We start from the raw sequence: 21,219 nt of genomic DNA, 5'->3' as shown, positions 1-21,219 counted from the left end.
CCTGACTTTTTATGACACATATGCCTGTAAAATTAAAAATATGTTTAGTGGCACAAATAAGATATTTTGTATTTGTCAAAATCTGTTAATCTTCATTAAGAACTTAAAATATGGGTGCCGGTAAGGTGGCACTAGAGGTAAGCGCCTTGCAAGCACTAGCCAAGGAAGGACCGCGGTTCAATCCCCCAGCATCCCATATGGTTCCCTCAAGCCAGTGGCAATTTCTGAGCCCTTAGCCAGGAGTAACCCCGGAGCATCAAATGGGTGTGGCCCGAAAAAGAAACAAAACAAAAAAAAAAGAACTTAAAATATTGCCTAATGCATTGTCAATGTCAAATATTACTACCCTACTTACTATATTTATCCTCAAAGAATAAGATAAACAGCAGTGAATTTGGTATGTTGGTTTAAAAATATAATAATGTTATAATTCAAAATTAAAAAGGAGAAAATTTTAGGGACAATATTTCACAAACAAGGTAACATTGATGCAAAATCTTGAAACAGGATTACAGCAAGACATAAATTATAATAAATTGTTTATGACATATGACATAAATAATGATGGGGCACAAAAGATTAAACTTTATTCAAAAAGGGGTACTAAGTAGTTCAGGAAGCAGAATATGAGAGGTGAGACTATATCTGCAGATTGAAGTAGAAAATTTGGATTCTGAAGAGGGAAATGGATGTTAGCTAGAGAGCTGGAATAGTAGCATAATGTAGGTTGGTATTTTATGAAATTAGTATGGTTGCAGTGTAAAAAGAAAAAGAAAGGAAAACCAAATAGACAAGGATCCTTGAAAGCAAGAGAAAGCAGTGTTAAGTAAAGATAGAACTGAAGATTTAAGTTAAGTAAAGATAGGACATGAAGGGAACAGAATGAAGCATAAATTACAGAAATATTGGTAGAGAGTAAAAGAATAATTGAAGGTTAAGATGTCATTATTAAAAGAAAAAATATTTGTTCTGGTGTATTTGTGCTATAATTTGGACTTCAGTTTAAATTACTTTTTTATTTAAATTACTTTTAAAGCATATGTTTTAAAATGCTTAATTTATAATTAGCCAAAAATAATCAATTTGATCAACAAATGTTCAAAAAATCAGCTTCACAGTGAAATTTTGTTTATTTGCCTACAGGTAGATAGTGATGATTTCAATATTACATTCATCAAATCCAATGAAGAAAATAAAACCATTGAAATAAGAGATTTAAAAATATTCACAAGATACTCTGTAGTGATCACTGTCTTCACTGGGAATATTAGTGCTGCCTTTGTAGAAGGAAAATCATGCACTGAAGTGATTGTTACTACATTAGAATCAGGTAAGGAGATCTTTTTCACCAATGCTAAAAATTGAGGTTTCTTTCTTGCAGTAACTCACATACACCTAAAATGTATTCATTTCAACATGTTTCATAATTCATAAATATCAAATGTAGCGTCTCCCAGTTCTCCAAAGAAGTGAAAGTTGGGGGGGGCAAGAAAGAGTCCAGTAGGTGTGGTCAACCTGGTTTGATCCCCAGAATTTCACATGGGCTCCTGGTTGATCCCCAGCACCAAGTATGTTCCCTCACAGCCATAGGCTTGGATAAGACCTGAGCACAGACAAGTGTAGCCCCCAAACAAACAAAACAAAACAAAAAAACCAACCCTGAAGGTTTTTTCACCCTTTTGCAGAGGGATGATTTTGGGACCACATTCAACAGTAATAGGGGATTGCTCTAGTTAGTGTTTGATGGACCCTCCTACAATGATTGGGATTTCCAATGTCAATTTATGAGTAAAAATGAAATTACACAAAATGATAAATTCATATAAATATAAATATGCATGCATAGACAATAATGTCCAAAATTAGACTTTTTATTACTTAAGCATAGTAACCTGACTGAATAGATGACTTACCCACCTTCCTATAACTAAGAGCAATTCTTCTAGAATTGTACTACTGACATGCTATCATTTACATACAATACAAATGATCCCTGAAAGTATAGTCTTATGCTATCATTTACAATGCACCTTAGAATAATAATACTAAATAAGCTAGATTTCAAAACTCTAATCCAGCTCATATTTCTACATATCCATTTTTTATTGAGTTAAGTGCTCAGTTGTACTATATAAACTTTATGATAAACATCAGCATCTACATAGATTTTTCTCTAGCTACAAGGAACAAGGTCTGAATAAATAACGGGCCTGAAATAAGAATTCCAGGTGGATAGTGGATAGTCAGCCTCCCAGACTTGCTTGCCTTTCTCCTTCCAATTAATTCCTCATGTTCTTTGCTACCAGATCTATCTCTGGGAAGAGCACAAAGAGTAGTGTATTGCTATAGTTTATTTATGCTGTCTGAAGGTAAGTATAGGAGGTAAAATACTTTAAGCTAGTCTTTTCATTGTTATTTATGCAATTACTATAAATTATGATTTCAGGTTCAGATAAATACAAGTTATCCATAGCATCCTAAATTCCACCTGTTTTCATTGTTTATAATCCAAATGGATCTCAAGAGCCACCTGCTACTTCAAGTCACCAAATGTCAAAATTATGGTGACAGAAAATGATTAGTGTTTGGGGCAAGTGTTGAAATGCAAAACTAGGAAACAGTTGAAAGTGCTCTGTTAGAGTGATGGGCAGTTTTGTCCTTTTTCCTGGTGAGAATTGTAAAAAACTACACATGACATAAAATTGCCTAGAACTATAAAGCATACATGAATACATAAAAGTAATGAGATTTAAATAATCTTAATTATTTAATTAATTAATGAGATTTAAGTAATCTTATTAACAATAGAGACTAAATCCAATTTACTAGTTTGATATTTATCAGAGAACTTGAAAGGGCAAAGAAGGTGACAGGGCACTGAATTGTGATTTTGCAACTTTTGTGATTACATATTATTTTTAATAAGAAATTTAAAAAAGATCACAGAAATGAATTAGGTTTAGAAAGAGATTTATGTAAAAGGCTAAATAAGTCTGCAAACTAATGTTCACCTAATTGTTTTTGTCACCCATGGAAGTCCATGATTCCATAATTCACCAACATTTTGTTGGTTTCCATAATTGTGAGTTCATCTGTGTAATACTATCAATACACAATAGTTTAAAGCGGATGTTTTAAATTGATATGAAATAGTACCAACATTTTACAAAATAATAGCTATTTTGTTACAGTCCCTAAGGATCCACCTAACAACATGACATTTCAGAAGCTACCTGATGAAGTTACAAAATTTCAGTTAACATTCCTTCCTCCTTCTCAACCCAATGGAAATATACACGTTTATCAAGCATTGGTATGCAGAGAAGATGATCCTAATGCTGTTCAGATTCATAACCTCAGTATTATCCAGAAAACTGACACATCTGTCATTGCAATGTTGGAAGGACTCAAAGGTGGACACACATACAATATCAGTGTAAGTATTTATAGCTTTATTACCTAAATTACAGTACATTTTACAAGCAGTATTAAAAATACTGTATATTTTATACATATATATGTTTGAATAAACAAAAATCTCACAATTTGGGGTTATTTTGAAAAATATCAACAGAATATCTATTTTGAGAGATAAAATTTTCCATTTTCTATTTTAAACAAGTGTCACTAAAGTATGTAAATAACAAAAATATTTGTATAATCAAAGTAGAATATAGAGCTCAATTAGAGGGTAAAACTGTATAAACAGTGAGATTTGAAAAGATAATTCTATCTAAAAGAAAACTGTCTTGAAACTAGAGATAGTATACAGGCAGAGTATTTGCTTCCCTTCGTGCTGCTAACTGGGGCTCAATTCCCAGCACCATATATGCTACTAGAAGCCTGCCAGGTGTGACACCACAACTAAAATATATTATGTATACATAAATATTTATTGATATCTATTTATATAAGAAAATAATAGAAAACTATGGATAAATGAAAAAGGTTTCAAAGGATATAAATAACTATACATTTTATTGCAATTTATGTGAATTTTATACAGTGATTACTAAAAGCTAAGAGAACTGTATATTCCACTCTGAAATGATCAATTTTGAAAAACAATATATGTATAAGTTTATGTTAATACATTAATACACAACACATGTTTTTATTTCTTGTCCAATATTAATTGTGCTTGTTTTCAATTAAAAATGTTTCAGAAAGCAACTTATGCTAGAGGTTAAACAAAACCTTTCAGGTTAGACTAGTATCAAATCCTCCTATACATCTGAGTGAGACATATGTAGATTTTTATTCCATCTTCCAGTCACTTCACTCCTCATATATATGCTGTCTTGTGTATAGATTGAGTTACTTGTTCAAGACAAATGAAACAAGGTTGTGATTGACTTAGGTTAAGTTAAAATTCTTGTTTCATATCACCAAATGCAATCCTGGTGGTAACAGCACTGCTTGGGTGACATTACGTGGCCCTAGGACTATAGGGACCATGCAGCATTGTGTCTCATTTGCTGACCCTCATGGCACCCCTAGACCTTCTGATCACCACCAGGGAGGCCCCCCAAAAATAACCTACTATTTTTTTCTTTATCATTTTCTCAAACAGGTGCTTAGACATTAATGTGAATTTTAAAAATATATTTAAAAATTTTATTACACTGAAAAGAAATCACAGGAATAGGAACTTCTTAGAACTTCATGAAAGTCACATATTAGTGTTTTTGTAAATACCGAGTACCACACCAATATTGCTTTAGGAAATGAAGATGTGGGGAATAAAGTAGAATTTTAATTATTTTCAGATACATTATATTTCACAAAATTCAATTGGAAACATCTTCAGCACCAGCACTTATTCTAAATACACAACTTTAGCAGCCTGTCCTGACCTACTTATTCAAGATGAGCGCATCTTTATTTAAAAGCATATATGAGAAATTTCTTTACACACTGCAATTTAAAAAAGCAACACCCAGCAAATGCTGGTCACATAAAGCAATGAAAATAATTAAGCATGACATAGCATCATTTTCCACCTGAATATATCATTTTAAAATTAACATACTCTGACAAATCTTTCCTACTAAATCACATTTTATGGATTTGGTTTATTTGTCAATCCTATCACATTACTTATATTTGTTATTGTCACTTTAACTCAAACTGCTTCTAGAGTATCTCTAGAATGGTCATTAATGTACAAAGCAAATTAATTCCAATAGACATGCTATATTCCAAATTGTTGACAAAGTACATTGAAATCAGCTAAGAAACAGATAATGTATATTTAAAAAAGGCTTTGCGTTCAGAGTTTTTGAAGTAGAAAGTTAATTGAAGGATTCACATTTGCGTAAATCACCCCGTGTATATAAAAACAGAAATGCTTTATGTGTGTGTATCTGCTGGATTATGCAGGGGTAGCATCAGATACTTGCGGGGCAAGGGTGAGGCAGGGCATAAAGGCCAACTTTCAGAATAGTGATTTAATACAGGAAAACTGGGAGTTTGGAGGAATAAGGTTTCATCTCAAAGAAGGGAAAAAACAAAAAAGATCTTGAATATAGATTTAAAGAAAGTCAGTGCTGCTGATAGAGAGAAGGAACAGATGTTTGGGTAGATAAAAAGAGTATAGACCTTGTTTTTTTTCTGCCCAGTCCCTCCTACTGGTTCAAACTGAGACCCAATTTTGTTCTGGCTCTGAGAAAGGTTGTTTAGGGTTGTTTTTGTACTCAGCATTATAATATATAAATTTTTAAAACTGCCTTACTGTTAATGGTTTCTCTCATATGTGATAACCATTAGGTAGTACAACTAAATCTAACTAATAGACTATCAGCAATTGTTTTAATATTGAATTCTCTTTCAATGACACATAATCACAATGAGTTATATAAACATGGAAGCAGTAATTTGAAAAAGAGTAACATAATCTTTTATTATTTTAGATTTATGCAATAAATAGTGCTGGTGCGGGGCCAAAGGTTCAAGATGCGGATAACAATGGATATTAAAGGTACATGCATATATAAGAATTGGGCTTATAAAATTTTATTTTTTTAGAATAACTATAATCTATACTCAGTTAGAATGAAGGATGTAGTAAAGTTTTGTATGATGAATGTGCCTATATGGTTATTAAAGTTGTTATTAAGGTAAGTAAACAATAATATAAATTACTATGTTAATTACAGACTATGTCCATCTCTTATTTATCTCATTATTTTTATAAATTAAACTATCCAAGATGTTTTATATTTTATTATTTATATGCGTTAATCATATTGAAAAGAAAATTGATGATTCAAATTACTCCTGGCTGAGATAGTTCTAACTAGATTCCCACACAGATCTTTGTCTTGCAAATTAAATTCTTTTTAGTTCATCAAATAATTTTTCTGAACTGCCATATAGTCAACTTAATGATTCTGACCATAAATATAATATGTCCATTTATTATTCTGACATTTATGGTTCATAGAAAATATCATGGAGATATAAAAACTTCTTTCACCCTCCCCCAATAAAATTAACAAAGCCAAAAGAAAATATTAAGAGGTTCTTAGAGCCACTCAGAAATTAAGAACACCTTCTCTTTCCAACTTGAAAATACAAGTCATTATGCCATCCCTCTGAATATCTGCAATAAAATCTAGAACAAACTTGGTTGCTATCATGTCTTTTCCTTTGGCTTCTCTGTCTAAAGGAATAAAATAATTTTGGCAGGGGCCAGAGTGATAGCGCAGCAGTAGGGCATTTGCTTTGCACGCAGCTGACCTAGGACTGACCACGGTTGTGGATCGAACCCCAAGCGTCCTATAAGGTCTTCCAAGCCAGGAGCGATTTCTGAGCGCATAGCCAGGAGTAACCCCTGAGTGTCACCGGGTGTGGCCCAAAAACCAAAAAAAAAAAAACAAACAAAAAAAAAACAATATTTTGGCAGAGCACAGAGCACAGGCTCTACATTGAAATGAAGGGTGGAAATATAATTTTGAATTGGCCTCTTGAAATCAATTCAACATTGGACAAGTTTCTAACTTCTAAAAGGTGATCAATGAAGAAAATATAAATCCCTATTTCACTATTGTACATATTGTGTAGTTCTAAGAACGTCATGGGACAGCACCAGAAACTGATACTAATAGGTATTAGGAGGTAGGGCGTTTGCCTTGCATGCAGAAGAATCCAGGCATCCCATATGGTTCTCCGAACCTGCCAGGGGTGATTTCTGAAAGTAGAGTCAGGAGTAACCCTTGAGTGCTGCTGGGTGTGACCCCCCAAAATCATTGTATTTAGTTAGGTAAATATATATCCAAAACTATAAATACATTCATCTTTGAAAGCATCAGCTATTTCACAAAAGCAACATTAAAGGAAGAATTTTATCATATCATATTAAGTTCTCATTATTTAGTGGCAGCCAGATCTTTACACAGGTAGTAATAAATTTTTTAGACTTTAGTAAAACTTATTTCAGATGGCTTATTCTATTTCTAGATAAAGATGTTTAATTGTCCCCTCCTTAAAGAGGGTAGATAGACCCATAATCAGGTTTAAATATATTTAAACACTGTTGGCAGTAATGGTGGGGTCCTAGAGAAATGTATTTTCCATGTTCATAAGCATCATTGTATTAGTGATGTGAATAATACTGAATTAATAATCATCTCATTTAAATTTACATTTGATACCTAAAGTTTGATCAATGGCTAAAGAAACTGTGGTACATATACACAATGGAATATCAATCTAAATACTTTTACTGAAAATATTTATTGTACTTTCCAGTAGTCTAACCTGGAATTTCTCAGAACTCCTTGAAATCTGTTATTTTTATGATGAATACTTTTTCCTGTCTCCTTTGCATAGATATCAGACCTGCAAATGGGATCTAAAGACTCTTGCTCAATATTCTTGTTCCTTCTTAATTTTTCATATTTATCTCCCCCAATAAACATTTTTCACATCTAAATCTCATCAGAATCCTTACATCTGAGCAATGTGAGCTTAAGGGTTCAATTAAAGATTTATCTTAAATCTTGATATTCTCCTTTCATAGTAATGTGACATAAGGCCATCCTCTCATCTATAAAATGGAAATGATATTGCCACACATATGGCATTACTAAGAGAGTTTTTTAAAAATATTTAATTAATATGGAAATTAAGCATGGAATTTTATTAAGCAATTTACTGATGGTCAAGCAGCTGATACTTATCATTTTAAATAAAATAAAATTAGCAGAGATTCTCTAAATATTAATTTTGTAGATATTTATATACAGTGGTGGTAAATATCATAGCTCTCCTGGAAATTATTCTGGTAATTGCATTAAAGTTGGAAAAAAAACTTATTTTATTTTTCTTCCAGAAAGTCTGCTTGTGGGAGTCCCATTAAAATTAAAGAATCAATAAATAACATTAAATAGATATGTTTGTTTGGTACATTAAATGTATAAAGTTCAAAGAAAAATCTTCCCACCATTAAATGATTGGATAAGTAAGATACAGTCACATTATTATATATAGAATAGTCATTGAAAAGAATAAGTCCTGTCCCAAGTATCAAAGGGCCAGGGCACATGCTTTGTGTGTTTGAAGTCCCAAGTTTGACACTTAGTATTATATGAACACAAGCAACCCCAGTGACCATGATGTCCCTCAGCACTGCACCACCCTGCAGGTCTAGACAACTGGGCTTAGTATCTTTTGGGAGTTCTTTGTATTCCAAAATATGAAAGAATTTTTATCCTTGTATTTGGACATTTGGAAGCCTTATGCAAGTCATACTGAAGTGAAAAAAAAACAAAACATGGTATAGAAATTTGGCCCAGTTAAATGCCAGTGCAATGAATCCATTGAGGGCCTAGTCAAATTTTATATGATTTATAACTTTTGAGAAGAATTTAGAAGTAGAAGGATATCATCCAAAGTTTGACATGGACAAATTGGGGTAGGAGTGGTTGCTAGTAGGACAAGAGATTCATTAATCAACAAGAGAAAGGAAAAGAAACAGATGAGGAGTAAAATAATAGTTTGGTTGAATACATTTATGAAGCTTAGATACAAGTGAGAGTATTAAATGTGAATTTTTGTAATATTTGAAGAGGCATCTGTGTCAGTAAATCACACCATGGCTTCATTATCACAGGTAGGCCTGGAGTATATAATTATGCCATCAAGAGATAATAATTTATAATCTGTTCTGTGTAAGCAACATGGTTTTATTATTTAGATTTATTATTATCTGGAAATTGCTTTTAGGAAAGGTCATTTAATATAATTTCTCTTTTATTCAGCAAGGGAAAAAATAGATTATAATGACTTCTTTTTTTGTAGCTCCAGCAAGACCCAAAACCAAACCTAGCCCTATTTATGATGCCACAGGAAAACTCCTTGTGACTTCGACAACCATTACGATCAGAATGCCCATATGCTATTACAGTGACGACCATGGACCCATTAGAAATGTACAAGTGCTTGTAGCAGAAGTCGGAGGTATTATCAAAGACCACTTTCCCTTGTTTAGTTGTAGAGTATAAAGTGCTAAACATTAATCACAATCAGTAATCTGGCGTCCACTGCTCTGGATTAGCATAGAATTTTTGAGCATAATATTTTATTGTTTCTATAATAATTAACTTTCAAAATCACTAAGAAAAGCCATTGTTAAAACAAATTATTTATTTACTCCATTTTCAATAAGGATTGTTTCATTTTGGAAAGTTAAAGTATTGAAAACATTTTTTCAGGCGTGAAGAAAGAAGTTATCCTGGCTAAGATTGTCCCTGCCATTAATTATTTTGTATGATAGGCCAGAACAGGGTTCTCTGCTGATCCAAGTAGTTCTGGTGTTCAACAAAGTTAGAGACATTTCAATTTCTCTCGTACAATGACAGAAATACTTTTTATTAAAGTGAAAATGCATTTACATGTCACTTGTAATTGTTATTTTTTCTCTGAAAATAGCTCAGCATGATGGAAATATAACAAAGTGGTATGATGCTTATTTTCATAAACCAAGGCCATATTTTACAAACGAAGGTTTTCCAAACCCGCCATGTTCAGAAGGAAAGACAAAGTTTAGTGGCAATGACGAAATCTACATCATTGGAGCTGATAATGCATGCATGATTCCTGGCAATGAGAATACGTTCTGCAATGGGCCTCTGAAACCCAAAAAGCAATACTTGTAAGTATAGTTTCTGTCTATGATACTTTATGCTAATAAGGTAGCTGTACCTTTTATCCATCCTTTTCAAGGAACACTTGGCACCCACAGATAATGTTGAATTCCCTGTTCCTTACACTTTCAAACAAATGAGTGATTGAAATATTTATGACATACTCTAAGGTCAGTAATTATCAAATTTATTAAAAATAAATACAAACATTTTATTTTATTAATTGTTTGCTAAATTTATTGTTTCCCTTCTATTTTATACAGATAAATAATTTTGATTGTAATATTATATATTTTAATTTAAAAATTACTTATCCCAAAATTTAGAAAATGCTAAAATATTTGGTTTGAGGAACACACCTGGAAGTAATCAAGGCTTACTCCTGGCTCTGCACTCAGTAATCATTCTTGGTGGGCTCAGGGGACCATATGGGATGCTGGAGATCAAACCTGGCAAGTACCTCCTGTGCTATCTCTCCAGCTCCTCGCTAAATATTTTACATGTAGCTGGTCTCATTTTTGCCTCTTGGTAAGTCATTATGGATTTTTATAGCTTTCTTAGATTAAACTAACCTTTATAAAGTTAGAGAAATTAGAAATTTGGCTGACAAGTACCCAGCATCATTTATGAAGTGCTTTGGTTTTTCATTAGGGTTCATTACTTTAATTACTAGACTATTGTATGAGATTTGAGTTGCCACAAAACTTGATAGTGAAGTATTATTTCAATTGCAATTTCCTGAAAATAAGCCCTTTATAAATTCAGTAAGAAGTTGGGAGTAGACTAGGCACTCACTTTCAGATCAGGCAGAAATGATTGCTCAGCACATTGGATTCCTAGGACAGGTCTCTGACCCCCACAATTGTCTCCTGAAAGCAGCCCCACCCAATGCAAATGCACTTGAGTATTGCTGGGCAAGACCCCCAAGCAAGGCAGTTTGTTAAATTCTTCATTGTTATTTATTATTGTAAGTTAGTTTACTATCTAGAATTCTGGAATTTCTATCATTTTTAAAGAACTTAATTCTTATATACTTGGAGATGGTTAGAAATAGTCAGATATATATGTATATATATGTATATATATGTGTGTGTATATATATATATATATATATATATATATATATATATATATATTTGGTTTTTGGGCCACACTCGGCGGTGCTCAGGGGTTACTCCTGGCTGTCTGCTCAGAAATAGCTCCTGGCAGGCACAGGGGATCATATGGGACACCGGGATTCGAACCAACCACCTTAGGTCCTGGATTGGCTGCTTGCAAGGCAAACACCACTGTGCTATCTCTCTGGGCCTGTCAGATATATTTTTAATTAATTTAATTCTGCAACTGTTTCTACTTAATCTGACAAAAGAAGGGAAAGAAAAATCCAACTGTTCACACACAGAATAAAGAAGCACAATGCTATCTAGTGAGACACATTTTCAAACTTTCAAACTTTCAAACCTATGTCAGTCAGGAGAACTGTGCACTCTTAACAGGACTGGGCATTTTCCTGGACCCCAAGTACTGCCAGGTATATTCCTTCCCTTTCAACATTAGACTCACATGTACAGTGCTTTATATGTGAGCAACTGAAGTTCTATTTGGCCATTGTCTCACATGGATTTTTAAGAGTTTGAAGTATTGTATATTCCCTATTATGCCTCTTGCATATGTGGGCAACATTCTTCTCACCAGCATTAGACCATCTATTCCAAGCACATTTATAAAGTTGAGTAATTGGATTCACTTATCAATTTGTCAATTGCTTCTGAGTTTGCTCAACACTTGAGTCACTTGCACAAAATTTTAGCTGAAGAGGTCCTTGTGCAGAATGATTATTTGTCTCACATAACATTAGTGTATATTTTGCCTGGTGGTAAATGAATTTGCTTCCCTCTTGAATAAAAATGTGTATTTCGATACTTATTTGTAAATGTATTCCTGAAAATTAATATGGCATAAAATATTGACTTTTATTTTTATTTCTTAGATTTAAATTTAGAGCCACAAACATCATGGGACAATTTACTGACTCTGAGTACTCTGACCCTATTAAGACTTTAGGTAAGGTATATTTGGTTATTATCTCAACATACTATTCACAGTTGTAAGATTCATTAGTAAATGTAAATTTTTAAAGTACAAATTTATTTCAAGATCAATTAGTCTAAGAAAAAGATTGTATCTGTAATATTTTTTTAAAAGTTGGGTTGACAACTAGACATAATTTTATATGATATTCATTCTATACTGTTCACTAATATTTTAGTAAGAAAATATATTTAATAGGCAATTTTGTATGTTAAACATTTTTACCTAAGAGTAAGGGAAGAGATTATGAAAATTTTTACTGGAATGGTCCTAATACCAGAAGTTTGCCTATCCTCTATAATTTGATTTTCTTCCTAAACAATATTTTCATGAAGTTATTTCAATTAAATGTAACCAATTAGTCCTGGAAAAATTGCAGATTTAGTCAATGACAAAGATATTATTTCTTCTCTTTTTCTTTGCAATCATTCTTTTTTTTTTTTTTTTTTTTTTTGGTTTTTCGGTCACACCCGGCGGTGTTTAGGGGTTACTCCTGGCTGTCTGCTCAGAAATAGCTCCTGGCAGGCACGGGGGACCATATGGGACACCGGGATTCGAACCAACCACCTTTGGTCCTGGATCGGCTGCTTGCAAGGCAAACATCGCTGTGCTATCTCTCCGGGCCCTGCAATCATTCTTTTTAACATTAGTCAATGTCAATGTTATAATCATGTAATAGCAGAATTCTTCACTACTCTCAGATGGGTGGTTCACAAAGTCAACTTTATTTTTCAGGGAATTGGGGAAATGCATGGGAGCATTTTTGAGTATCACAGTTGTGGGGGCAGAGCTATTGGTATTAGGTAGAGAGGCTGTGGACATTCCAAGGAACCTAACATAGCCCTTTACACACAATGACCTGATGCATAGTGTCAGCTATGTGGAAGCTGAGAAATTTGCTGAGATACTAACATTAATCCCAAATTGGAGATGAAACAAAGGCCAAATAAACTAATAATATAGCCAGACTAGGCCTGGTATAGATTTCATTATAATAAAACATAGCCCATTATAATTAAACATTAAGCATTATAATACAAAATGCACTGTTTAGACCTGGAGTCAAATCTTAGCTCTGTTATTTGAAGAAATAACTTAATTCCTAATATTTAGTACTTTTAAATTTTGATTTATTTACTTGTAAAATGAGATTATAATATTTACATTAAAAATAAATTAGGTGCCGAAGTGATAGTGCAGGAGTAAGGCATTTACTTTGCATGTGGCTGACCCAGGTTAGACCTCGATTTGATCCCTGGCGTCCCATATGGTCCCCCAAGCCAGGAGCGATCTCAGAGCGCATAGCCAGGAGTAACCCGTGAGTGTCACCGGATGTGGCCCAAAAACAAAAACAAAATTAAAAAGTATAATTATAGACATAAAAATTGTATTGTTTCTTTGATAATAAGAGATTTTAGAAATACTTCTTAGGGGAAATCATTTAACCCAAATTTATGAGTAAAACCAACTTTATATTTTCTCTATGCCAAAATCTAAAAAATGTGGAAATTTGCATGTTGTTCAGATTCAAAGTATACTGTGAACTGCAGTAGAATTTAGTAAGAATGTTAGTGGAAGAAGAGTTTTCCCACTTTCAATATGTTCACCATAATCTGAGGAAAAATAATCTTACAAAACATCAGCCTGCAGTTTTTTCTCCATTACGAAAATCTTGCATCTTTTTTTATTCTATTAAAGCCTGCTTTTTACTTTTTTATATTTATTTATTTATTTATTTATTTAAACCCATTGTTACAAGGTTGTTCAAAATAAAGTTTTATTTAAAAAAAACGGTAAAGATGATCAGAATTGGGTTACAGTCATACTTTGTACAATAATAACTGTCACCAGTGCATTTTTCCTGCCACCAATATCCCCAGTTTTCCTCTCCCCTTCCACCATGATCTCTCCCCTTCCTATCTCTGGGGTATACATTTTCTTCTGTTTATCTATCTATCTTTCTCTTTCTCTCTTTTTTTTATAGACATATTGGTTTGCAGTATACATTTCATTCTACCAATGACCTTAGTTTTCCTCCTTCCCTTGTCTCCCATCTGTCTACGGGGCAGGCATTTTTCTTCTCTCTCTTTTCTTTTTTGACACATTGGTTTGCACTATTATTAATGAAGCGGTACCATGATTGTCACTTTATCCCCTTTCACCACCCAGTTCTTGTCCAGAGTGATCAGTTGCAACTATCATTGTCATAGTAGACCCTTCTTTACTTTAAATGCACTCATCATTCTTATTTTTTGCTTATTTTATTTTTAATTTTTATTGTGACCAATGTGAATTATAAGTCTTTTACAGTTATATTTAAGGTACATAGTGACAGTGAATTAGAGCCATTTCTATCACCAGTGTTGTTCTCCCTCCATTTATGTTCCCAGGATACATCCCATATCTCCTCCTTTGCCCCCTGGATTGCTAGTGTGACAAGTGCCTTTTGTATATAATTTGGATTGGATATCTTGATTCTGTTGTTATTGACTTTGGGTTTGGTATTTAGATCTGATCACTTTTTATTTGCACTCAATATTCATGTGTCTGTTTGCTCACTTTATTCCCCCCCCCCACTCAATTTATGAGGCAGAACAAGATGATTCAAGTTCTGTGGTTCTTTTGAGATTTAAAAAAATCTGGGAGGAGTTCATCTAGGAGCTATCAATATCAATTTAAAAGAAGAATGGGAGGGACCAGAGCGGTAGCGCAGTGGTAACGCATTTGCCTTGCACAAGGCTCACCTATGACGGACCTTGGTTAGATCTCTGGCATCCCATATGGCCCCCCAAGCCAGGAGCGATTTCTGAGCCCATAGCCAAGAGTAACCCCTGAGCATCACTGGGTGTGGCCCGAAAAAAAAAGAGTGAAAAAATACAAAAACAAACAAACAAAAAAACAAACCAAAACACAAAGCACAACAGCAATAATAAACAACAAGAACAAAAAGAGAAAAAAGAATAAAAAGGAAGGAAGGAGGGCTGCTATGGCAAGGTTTTGTGGTTTGTTGTTGTGTTTGCATAGGATACAGTTAGTATTGGGGAAATTAGAAAGGGAATTCCCTTGGCCTGAGATATACAGGATTTCTCCACCCTTGAGGTATAATGTCATGGGAACAACTATAGGCTTCAGACATGCTCATTGTCAAACCCCAAGGTCTTTTTATCATGTCAGGAAACTTTCTGCTCAGTTGTGGCTGTCAAAATATGTAATTAGAGTTCTTGGTATTTGCACAGATCTTTTTTTTCCCCCACCCCTGCACAGATCTTAAGGCAAAGTTTAGGATACAGTCTTTCTTTATTACACTCACCATTCTTTGTGACAAACTTCCTACCATGGACTGGTCCTCCTGATCATCATCTCTAATATTAGATAATATTAGATACATATTGGATATAATATTAGACATATCATCTAATATTCAGATAACACTAAATATTATTACAATACTCTATTTTACTTTTCTTATATCCTCCAGATGAGTGAGACAATTCTATGTCTATACCTGTTCTATGACTCATTTCACTCAGAATAATAGTCTCCATGTCAGTTCATAAACAAACTTCATGACTTTATTTCTCCTATGGCTGTATAGTATTCCATTGTGTAAATGTATTCATCTTTTGTCAGGCACTGTGTTGTTTCCAGATTCTGGCTATTGTAAATAATGCTATGATGAACAAAGAAGTAAAGAGGTTATTAATAAAGCTTAGAGCAGAAATTAATGAACTGGAAACTTAAAATACAATAAAAATAATCAATGAAAGCAAAGTTGTGCCTGAAAAATAAACAAGATCTATATACCATTAGCAAGAATCACAAAGAAAGAAAGAGGGATAAACTTAAAAAACTGAATTAGAAATGAAAAGGGTAAAGAAATTCAAAGGGTAATCAGAGATTATTTCGATCTATGTTATGCCATAAAACAAGGGAACCTGGAAGAAATGGATAATTTCTTAGACTCCTTAAACCTCCCAAGGTTAAACCAAGATAATCTGGCATATCTGAACAGATTTATCACTATTGTGTAAACTGAAATGGTAATCAAAAGAGTTCCCCCAAACAAAACTCAGGCCCAAATAGATTCACTAGTGAATTATTTCAAACCTTTAAAGAGGACCTACTGCCAAAGCTTTTCAAGTTCATTCAGGAAATTGAAGAAACAGAAACATTCCCAAATAATTTTTATGAAGCTAACATCACCCTGATACCAAAAGCAGACAGATGTCATGAAAAAAGAGAACCATAGGTCAATATCCTTAATGAACACAGATTAAAAGATGCTCAACAAAATCCTAGCAAATAGCATACAGTGGTCCATCATGAAGTCATACACAATGACCAAGTAGCTTTCATCCCAGACAGACAAGGATGGTTTAATATATGAAGTCAATCAATGTAATACACCATATCAACAAAAGAAAAAATAAAAATAATACAATCATATCATTAGAGGTAGAAAAGGCATTTTATAAAGTCCAAAACCCATTTATGATAAAATTCTCAACAAGATGGGAATGAAAAGAATTTTTTCAGTATAGTCAACAACATTTATTACAAGCCCATGGCAAATAATATACTAAATAAGGAAAAACTAAAGGCATTTTCTCTAAGATATAGCACAATACAAGGTTGCCTTCTCTCACTGCCTCTATCCTAAAGAGTACTAGAAGTACTTACCATCACAATCAGATAAGAAAAAGATATCAAGGGGATTTAGATAGAAATAGAAGTCATGTCACCTTTTTAAGATGACATGATACTATATTTAGAAAACCCTACATTTATAGTAAAGTGCCAGTATGCAAAATCGACATGCAAATATCCATGGTTTTTATATATAAATCTATGGTCCTCAAACTATGGCCCACGGGCAGCATATTGTATTTGTATCTGTTTTGTTTCTTCATTGCAAAATAATGCAGTGTGCATAAGAATTCATTCATAAGTTTTGTTTTTACTATAGTCAGACCCTCCAATGGTCTGAGGGACAGTGAACTGGCCCCCTGTTTAAAAAGTTTGAGGACCCCTGGTATAAATAATGAAAGAGAAGAAAGAGACATTGAAAAAAAACTCCATTCACGTGTATATGGGGTGCATTTACTGTACCTCCTCTTTCTATACAGTCATTGTAAAGAACACAGCCTGTGGTAAGAATTGGGAGGCATTATCTTTTCTTTTCTTTTCCTTTTTGATTATATATATATATATATATATATATATATATATATACATATAAATCCTTCACCAGTGCAACATTCCCATGACCAATATCCCAAGTGTCCTTCCTTCCCATCCCACACCAGCCTGTACTCTAGACAGGCCTTTTGCCTGGGCTGTATTGTGAATTGGGGAACAAAACAAACAAACAAACAAACAAAAACTCCATTCACAATTGTGCCACAGAAAAATCAAGTACCTTTGAGTCAGTTTAACTAAAGAGGTAAAAATCTATACAAAACTACAAAACACTGCTTCAAGAAATCAAGTTATAGTGTCAATCCTTCTCTAAAATAAAATTAAGAATTTAAATTAGTACAAAAGTATAATTTTAAATATGTGAACTAAAAGTCTTAATTTTAACAAAAACAAAAAACACACAGGCTTGCCTTTATTGTATAGGGAAATAGAGGTCAAAGAAAAGCTTATACTTTAAAAAATATTTATGACATGTTAGTATAAGTATTGAAAGTGGCAGGTGCCATTATTCTAATCCTAAAGTGATACATCTATTTAATTTTTACTTTTCTAAAGATTTTTATTACTATTTATTTAGCATTTGATTAACAAAATTCACCTGAAAATCTTATTTAAAACCCACCCCGATTCTTGAGCTGCCTATTAACTTTTTGAATATACTAGTAGGCAATGTTTGGATTCAAATTTTAATTAATGAGGATTTCTTGTTGTGAAAAGCAGGCCACACTTTTTTCTGCATCTTTCAGGGCTTCATTAAAGCTTAACAAGATCAAACTTTAACACTCTGGGACACACAAAAGCTCTCTGATTGTTTTCTTTGTCATAACATTTCTTCTGTAATTACTAGACTTCCAGTGAAAACAATTCCAATATGCTTACTTTGAAACAGATATAGGAGACTTCATTTTTCTTTTTTTAAATTAATTTATTTAAAGAAAATGCATTACATAGTTGACATAACTGATAATAATACATTTTTAGGGAGACCAAAAGCAACATTATTTTTAAAAAATAGAAAATTGAAAGAAAAACTAAAGAAATGGAAGAAAAAGGAAAGAATATTTTTGAAAATTATTGACTCTCAATGAATTCATTGAAGCACCAGCAGGAAGTTTACTAAGCTCTTCTTTAAAAAAAAAAAGAAAAAAAAAGAGAATAAGAGTTAAAAAAAAACACAGTAATAACGGTCTGAGAGTGGCACTTGTTGTTTGCATTGGCTCAGAAAATATGGGTAAAATGAAAAACAACAACAATAAACAGCCTTAGCCTAAATACAAGAGTCCTTATCCCTGAAGTTTTCTGGCATAAGACTGACTCTGGGTTCCAGGCATAGTAGGTTGTCCAACCCCTGAGACATTCTTTGTGGTCAAGGCGAAATTTTTTCACACATTAGTTGTTAGTGGTATCTGGTTTCTGTAGTTAAAGATTCTGGTTTCTGTGTCATCGATGTCAGGATGTGGAGTGTAATCTAGTTTCACTTCAGCATTAGATGCAAGGTATCCTGCCCTGCAAGCAAGTTGTTGTTGCTGAGTCATCTGGGTGTTAAGGGAACACTCCTTGCAGTAAAGTCAATGCCAAGGTAACGGTAGGGTCATCCTGGTAGAGGTTTGCTTCCTGGTGATGTTGTAAACTATTGTGGTTGTTTCCATAGATGGTCAATAGTTCAGGGGTGTATGGGAAATGTTCATTCTTTGGAGGTCTTAGCTAAGTCATTATGCCAGTGTTCAGGGTATAAGGCATTACAAAATTTGTGTTCCTATCTCTATTAGATAATAACTTGTTTGTATATGTAGTAATTTTACATTTTAATGCACTATGCAAAGGAGGAACAATGCCACTATGTATTATTGGTGCCTCTGGGTAGCCGAGAGAACAAGTCCAACAAACCCCTTAACTTGTTTCCAATGTGAATTCTAAAGCAAAATACTCTTCTACCAGAATTCCTTGTTGAAATGATCACAGAAAGAAAAAAAAGAAAGGAAAGAAAGAGAAAGAAAGAGAAAGAAAGAAAGAAAGAAAGAAAGAAAGAAAGAAAGAAAGAAAAAGAAAGAAAGAAGAAAGAAAGAAAGAAAGAAAGAAAGAAAGAAAGAAAGAAAGAGAAAGAAGAAAGAAAAGAAAGAAAGAAAGAGAGAAAGAGAGAGAAAGAAAGAGAGAAAGAGAGAGGGGGGGGCCGGGCGGTGGCGCTGGAGGTAAGGTGCCTGCCTTGCCTGCGCTAGCCTAGGACGGACTGCGGTTCGATTCCCCGGCGTCCCATATGGTCCCCCAAGAAGCCAGGAGCAACTTCTGAGCGCATAGCCAGGAGTAACCCCTGAGCGTCACAGGGTGTGGCCCAAAAACAAAAAAAAAAAAAAAAAGAAAGAGAGAGAGAGAAAGAATGAAAGAAAGAGAAAAGAAAGAAAGAAAGAAAGAAAGAAAGAAAGAAAGAAAGAAAGAAAGAAAGAAAGAAAGAAAGAAGAAGAAAGAAAGAAAGAAAAAAGAAAAGAAAGAAAGAAAGAAAGAAAGAAAGAAAGAAAGAGAAAGAGAAAGAGAGAAAGAAAGAAAGAGAAGAGAGAGAAAGAAAGAAAGAAGAAAAAAAGAAGAAAGAAAGAAAGAAAGAAAGAAAGAAAAAGAAAGAAAAGAAAGAAAGAAAAGAAAGAAAGAAAAAAGAAAAAGAAAGAAGAAAGAAAGAAAGAAAGAAGAAAGAAAGAAAGAAATAGAAAGAAAGAAAGAAGAAAGAAAAGAAAGAAAGAAAAGAAAGAAAGAAAGAAAGAAAGAAAACAGTGGGCACAATTGTCGCTGTAAAGGGGATAGTCAAAAAAGTTATTGCACGTAAGGGAATACATCTAGGATATTCAAAGGAGGTATGCATGTCCTTTTTATGTCATTAGAAATAGTCGGAAGGAGGGTGCTGAATTCTAGATGCCACTTTGGTCTGTGATTTGGCCTTCTAGAGTCTGCAAAATGACTCCCAGCAGTTCCATATCAGGAAATGCATTTGAGTGGGAACTAATCAGAAACCTAGTATGGTAGCAACCACAGTTAAGAGTGAAGGAAGGTGGATGACAGGAGGCCGCTGTGAGTAGATAAGTAGGAACAAAGTACTGGATTCTTTTCAGACTGAGAGTCTATTTTTTTTTCCAATTTGGTAGCTGTTTGGCAGCTAGCTTGGGTGGGGATAATGATGTGCTTTGTGGGGAGCCAAGAACTGAGGGTAAAAATGGTTAAATGTGGGGTAATAGGTGGTGGAAGTGAGAGAGTAAAGGACTAAAAGTGAGCTACTGGGTGGTGAGCCAAGGGGGGGAAGGAAAGTATACAACATAGACATTGTGTCTATGAAAAACAGATTAAACCCAATGATTTCCAAACAATTGTCCGTATTTCCACATGGGGCCTCCATGCAATTTCAGATTGGGCAAGGATAAGAAGGAAAATTGCCTGAGACTTCCATAAGGCAGCACCTCTTGTGCTGCCATTCCCCATACTGGCAAGAGCTCCCGGCTCCCAGAAAGAGATCCTTCAAGAGCTGGAAGCCTGGAAACTCACCACCTCACCCAAACCCTCCCTCCTCTAGAGCTGGGTGGGAAATGGGGAAAGCCCACAGTGGTCCTCAAACTATGGCCCGCAGACCACATATTGTATTTGTATCTGTTTTGTTTCTTCATTGCAAAATAAGATATATGCAGTGTGCATAAGAATTCATTCATAAGTTTTGTTTTTATTATAGTCAGACCCTCCAATGGTCTGAGGAACAGTGAACTGGCTCCCTGTTTAAAACATTTGAGGACCCCTGGCCCAGGGTCCC

The 21,219-nt window shown here is 33.9% G+C and overlaps 1 protein-coding gene and 1 pseudogene across 1 annotated transcript in view; one reads left to right on the top strand and one right to left on the bottom strand.

Annotated features, from left to right (window-relative positions):
* Positions 1 to 21,219, top strand: part of PTPRQ (protein tyrosine phosphatase receptor type Q) — a 196,462-nt gene that overhangs the window by 119,022 nt on the left and 56,221 nt on the right. Inside the window, 7 exon segments of the mRNA XM_049783346.1 lie at positions 1,144 to 1,330; positions 3,192 to 3,436; positions 5,913 to 5,951; positions 5,953 to 5,980; positions 9,304 to 9,462; positions 9,934 to 10,156; positions 12,139 to 12,212. Coding sequence (XP_049639303.1) covers positions 1,144 to 1,330; positions 3,192 to 3,436; positions 5,913 to 5,951; positions 5,953 to 5,980; positions 9,304 to 9,462; positions 9,934 to 10,156; positions 12,139 to 12,212 — 955 coding nt within the window.
* On the bottom strand, positions 17,305 to 17,406 carry LOC126023259 (uncharacterized; annotated as a pseudogene).

The sequence above is a fragment of the Suncus etruscus genome, chromosome 11 (genome assembly GCF_024139225.1).
Source record: "Suncus etruscus isolate mSunEtr1 chromosome 11, mSunEtr1.pri.cur, whole genome shotgun sequence".
Lineage (NCBI taxonomy): Eukaryota > Metazoa > Chordata > Mammalia > Eulipotyphla > Soricidae > Suncus > Suncus etruscus.
This window is presented reverse-complemented; position numbering and strand designations above follow the sequence as displayed.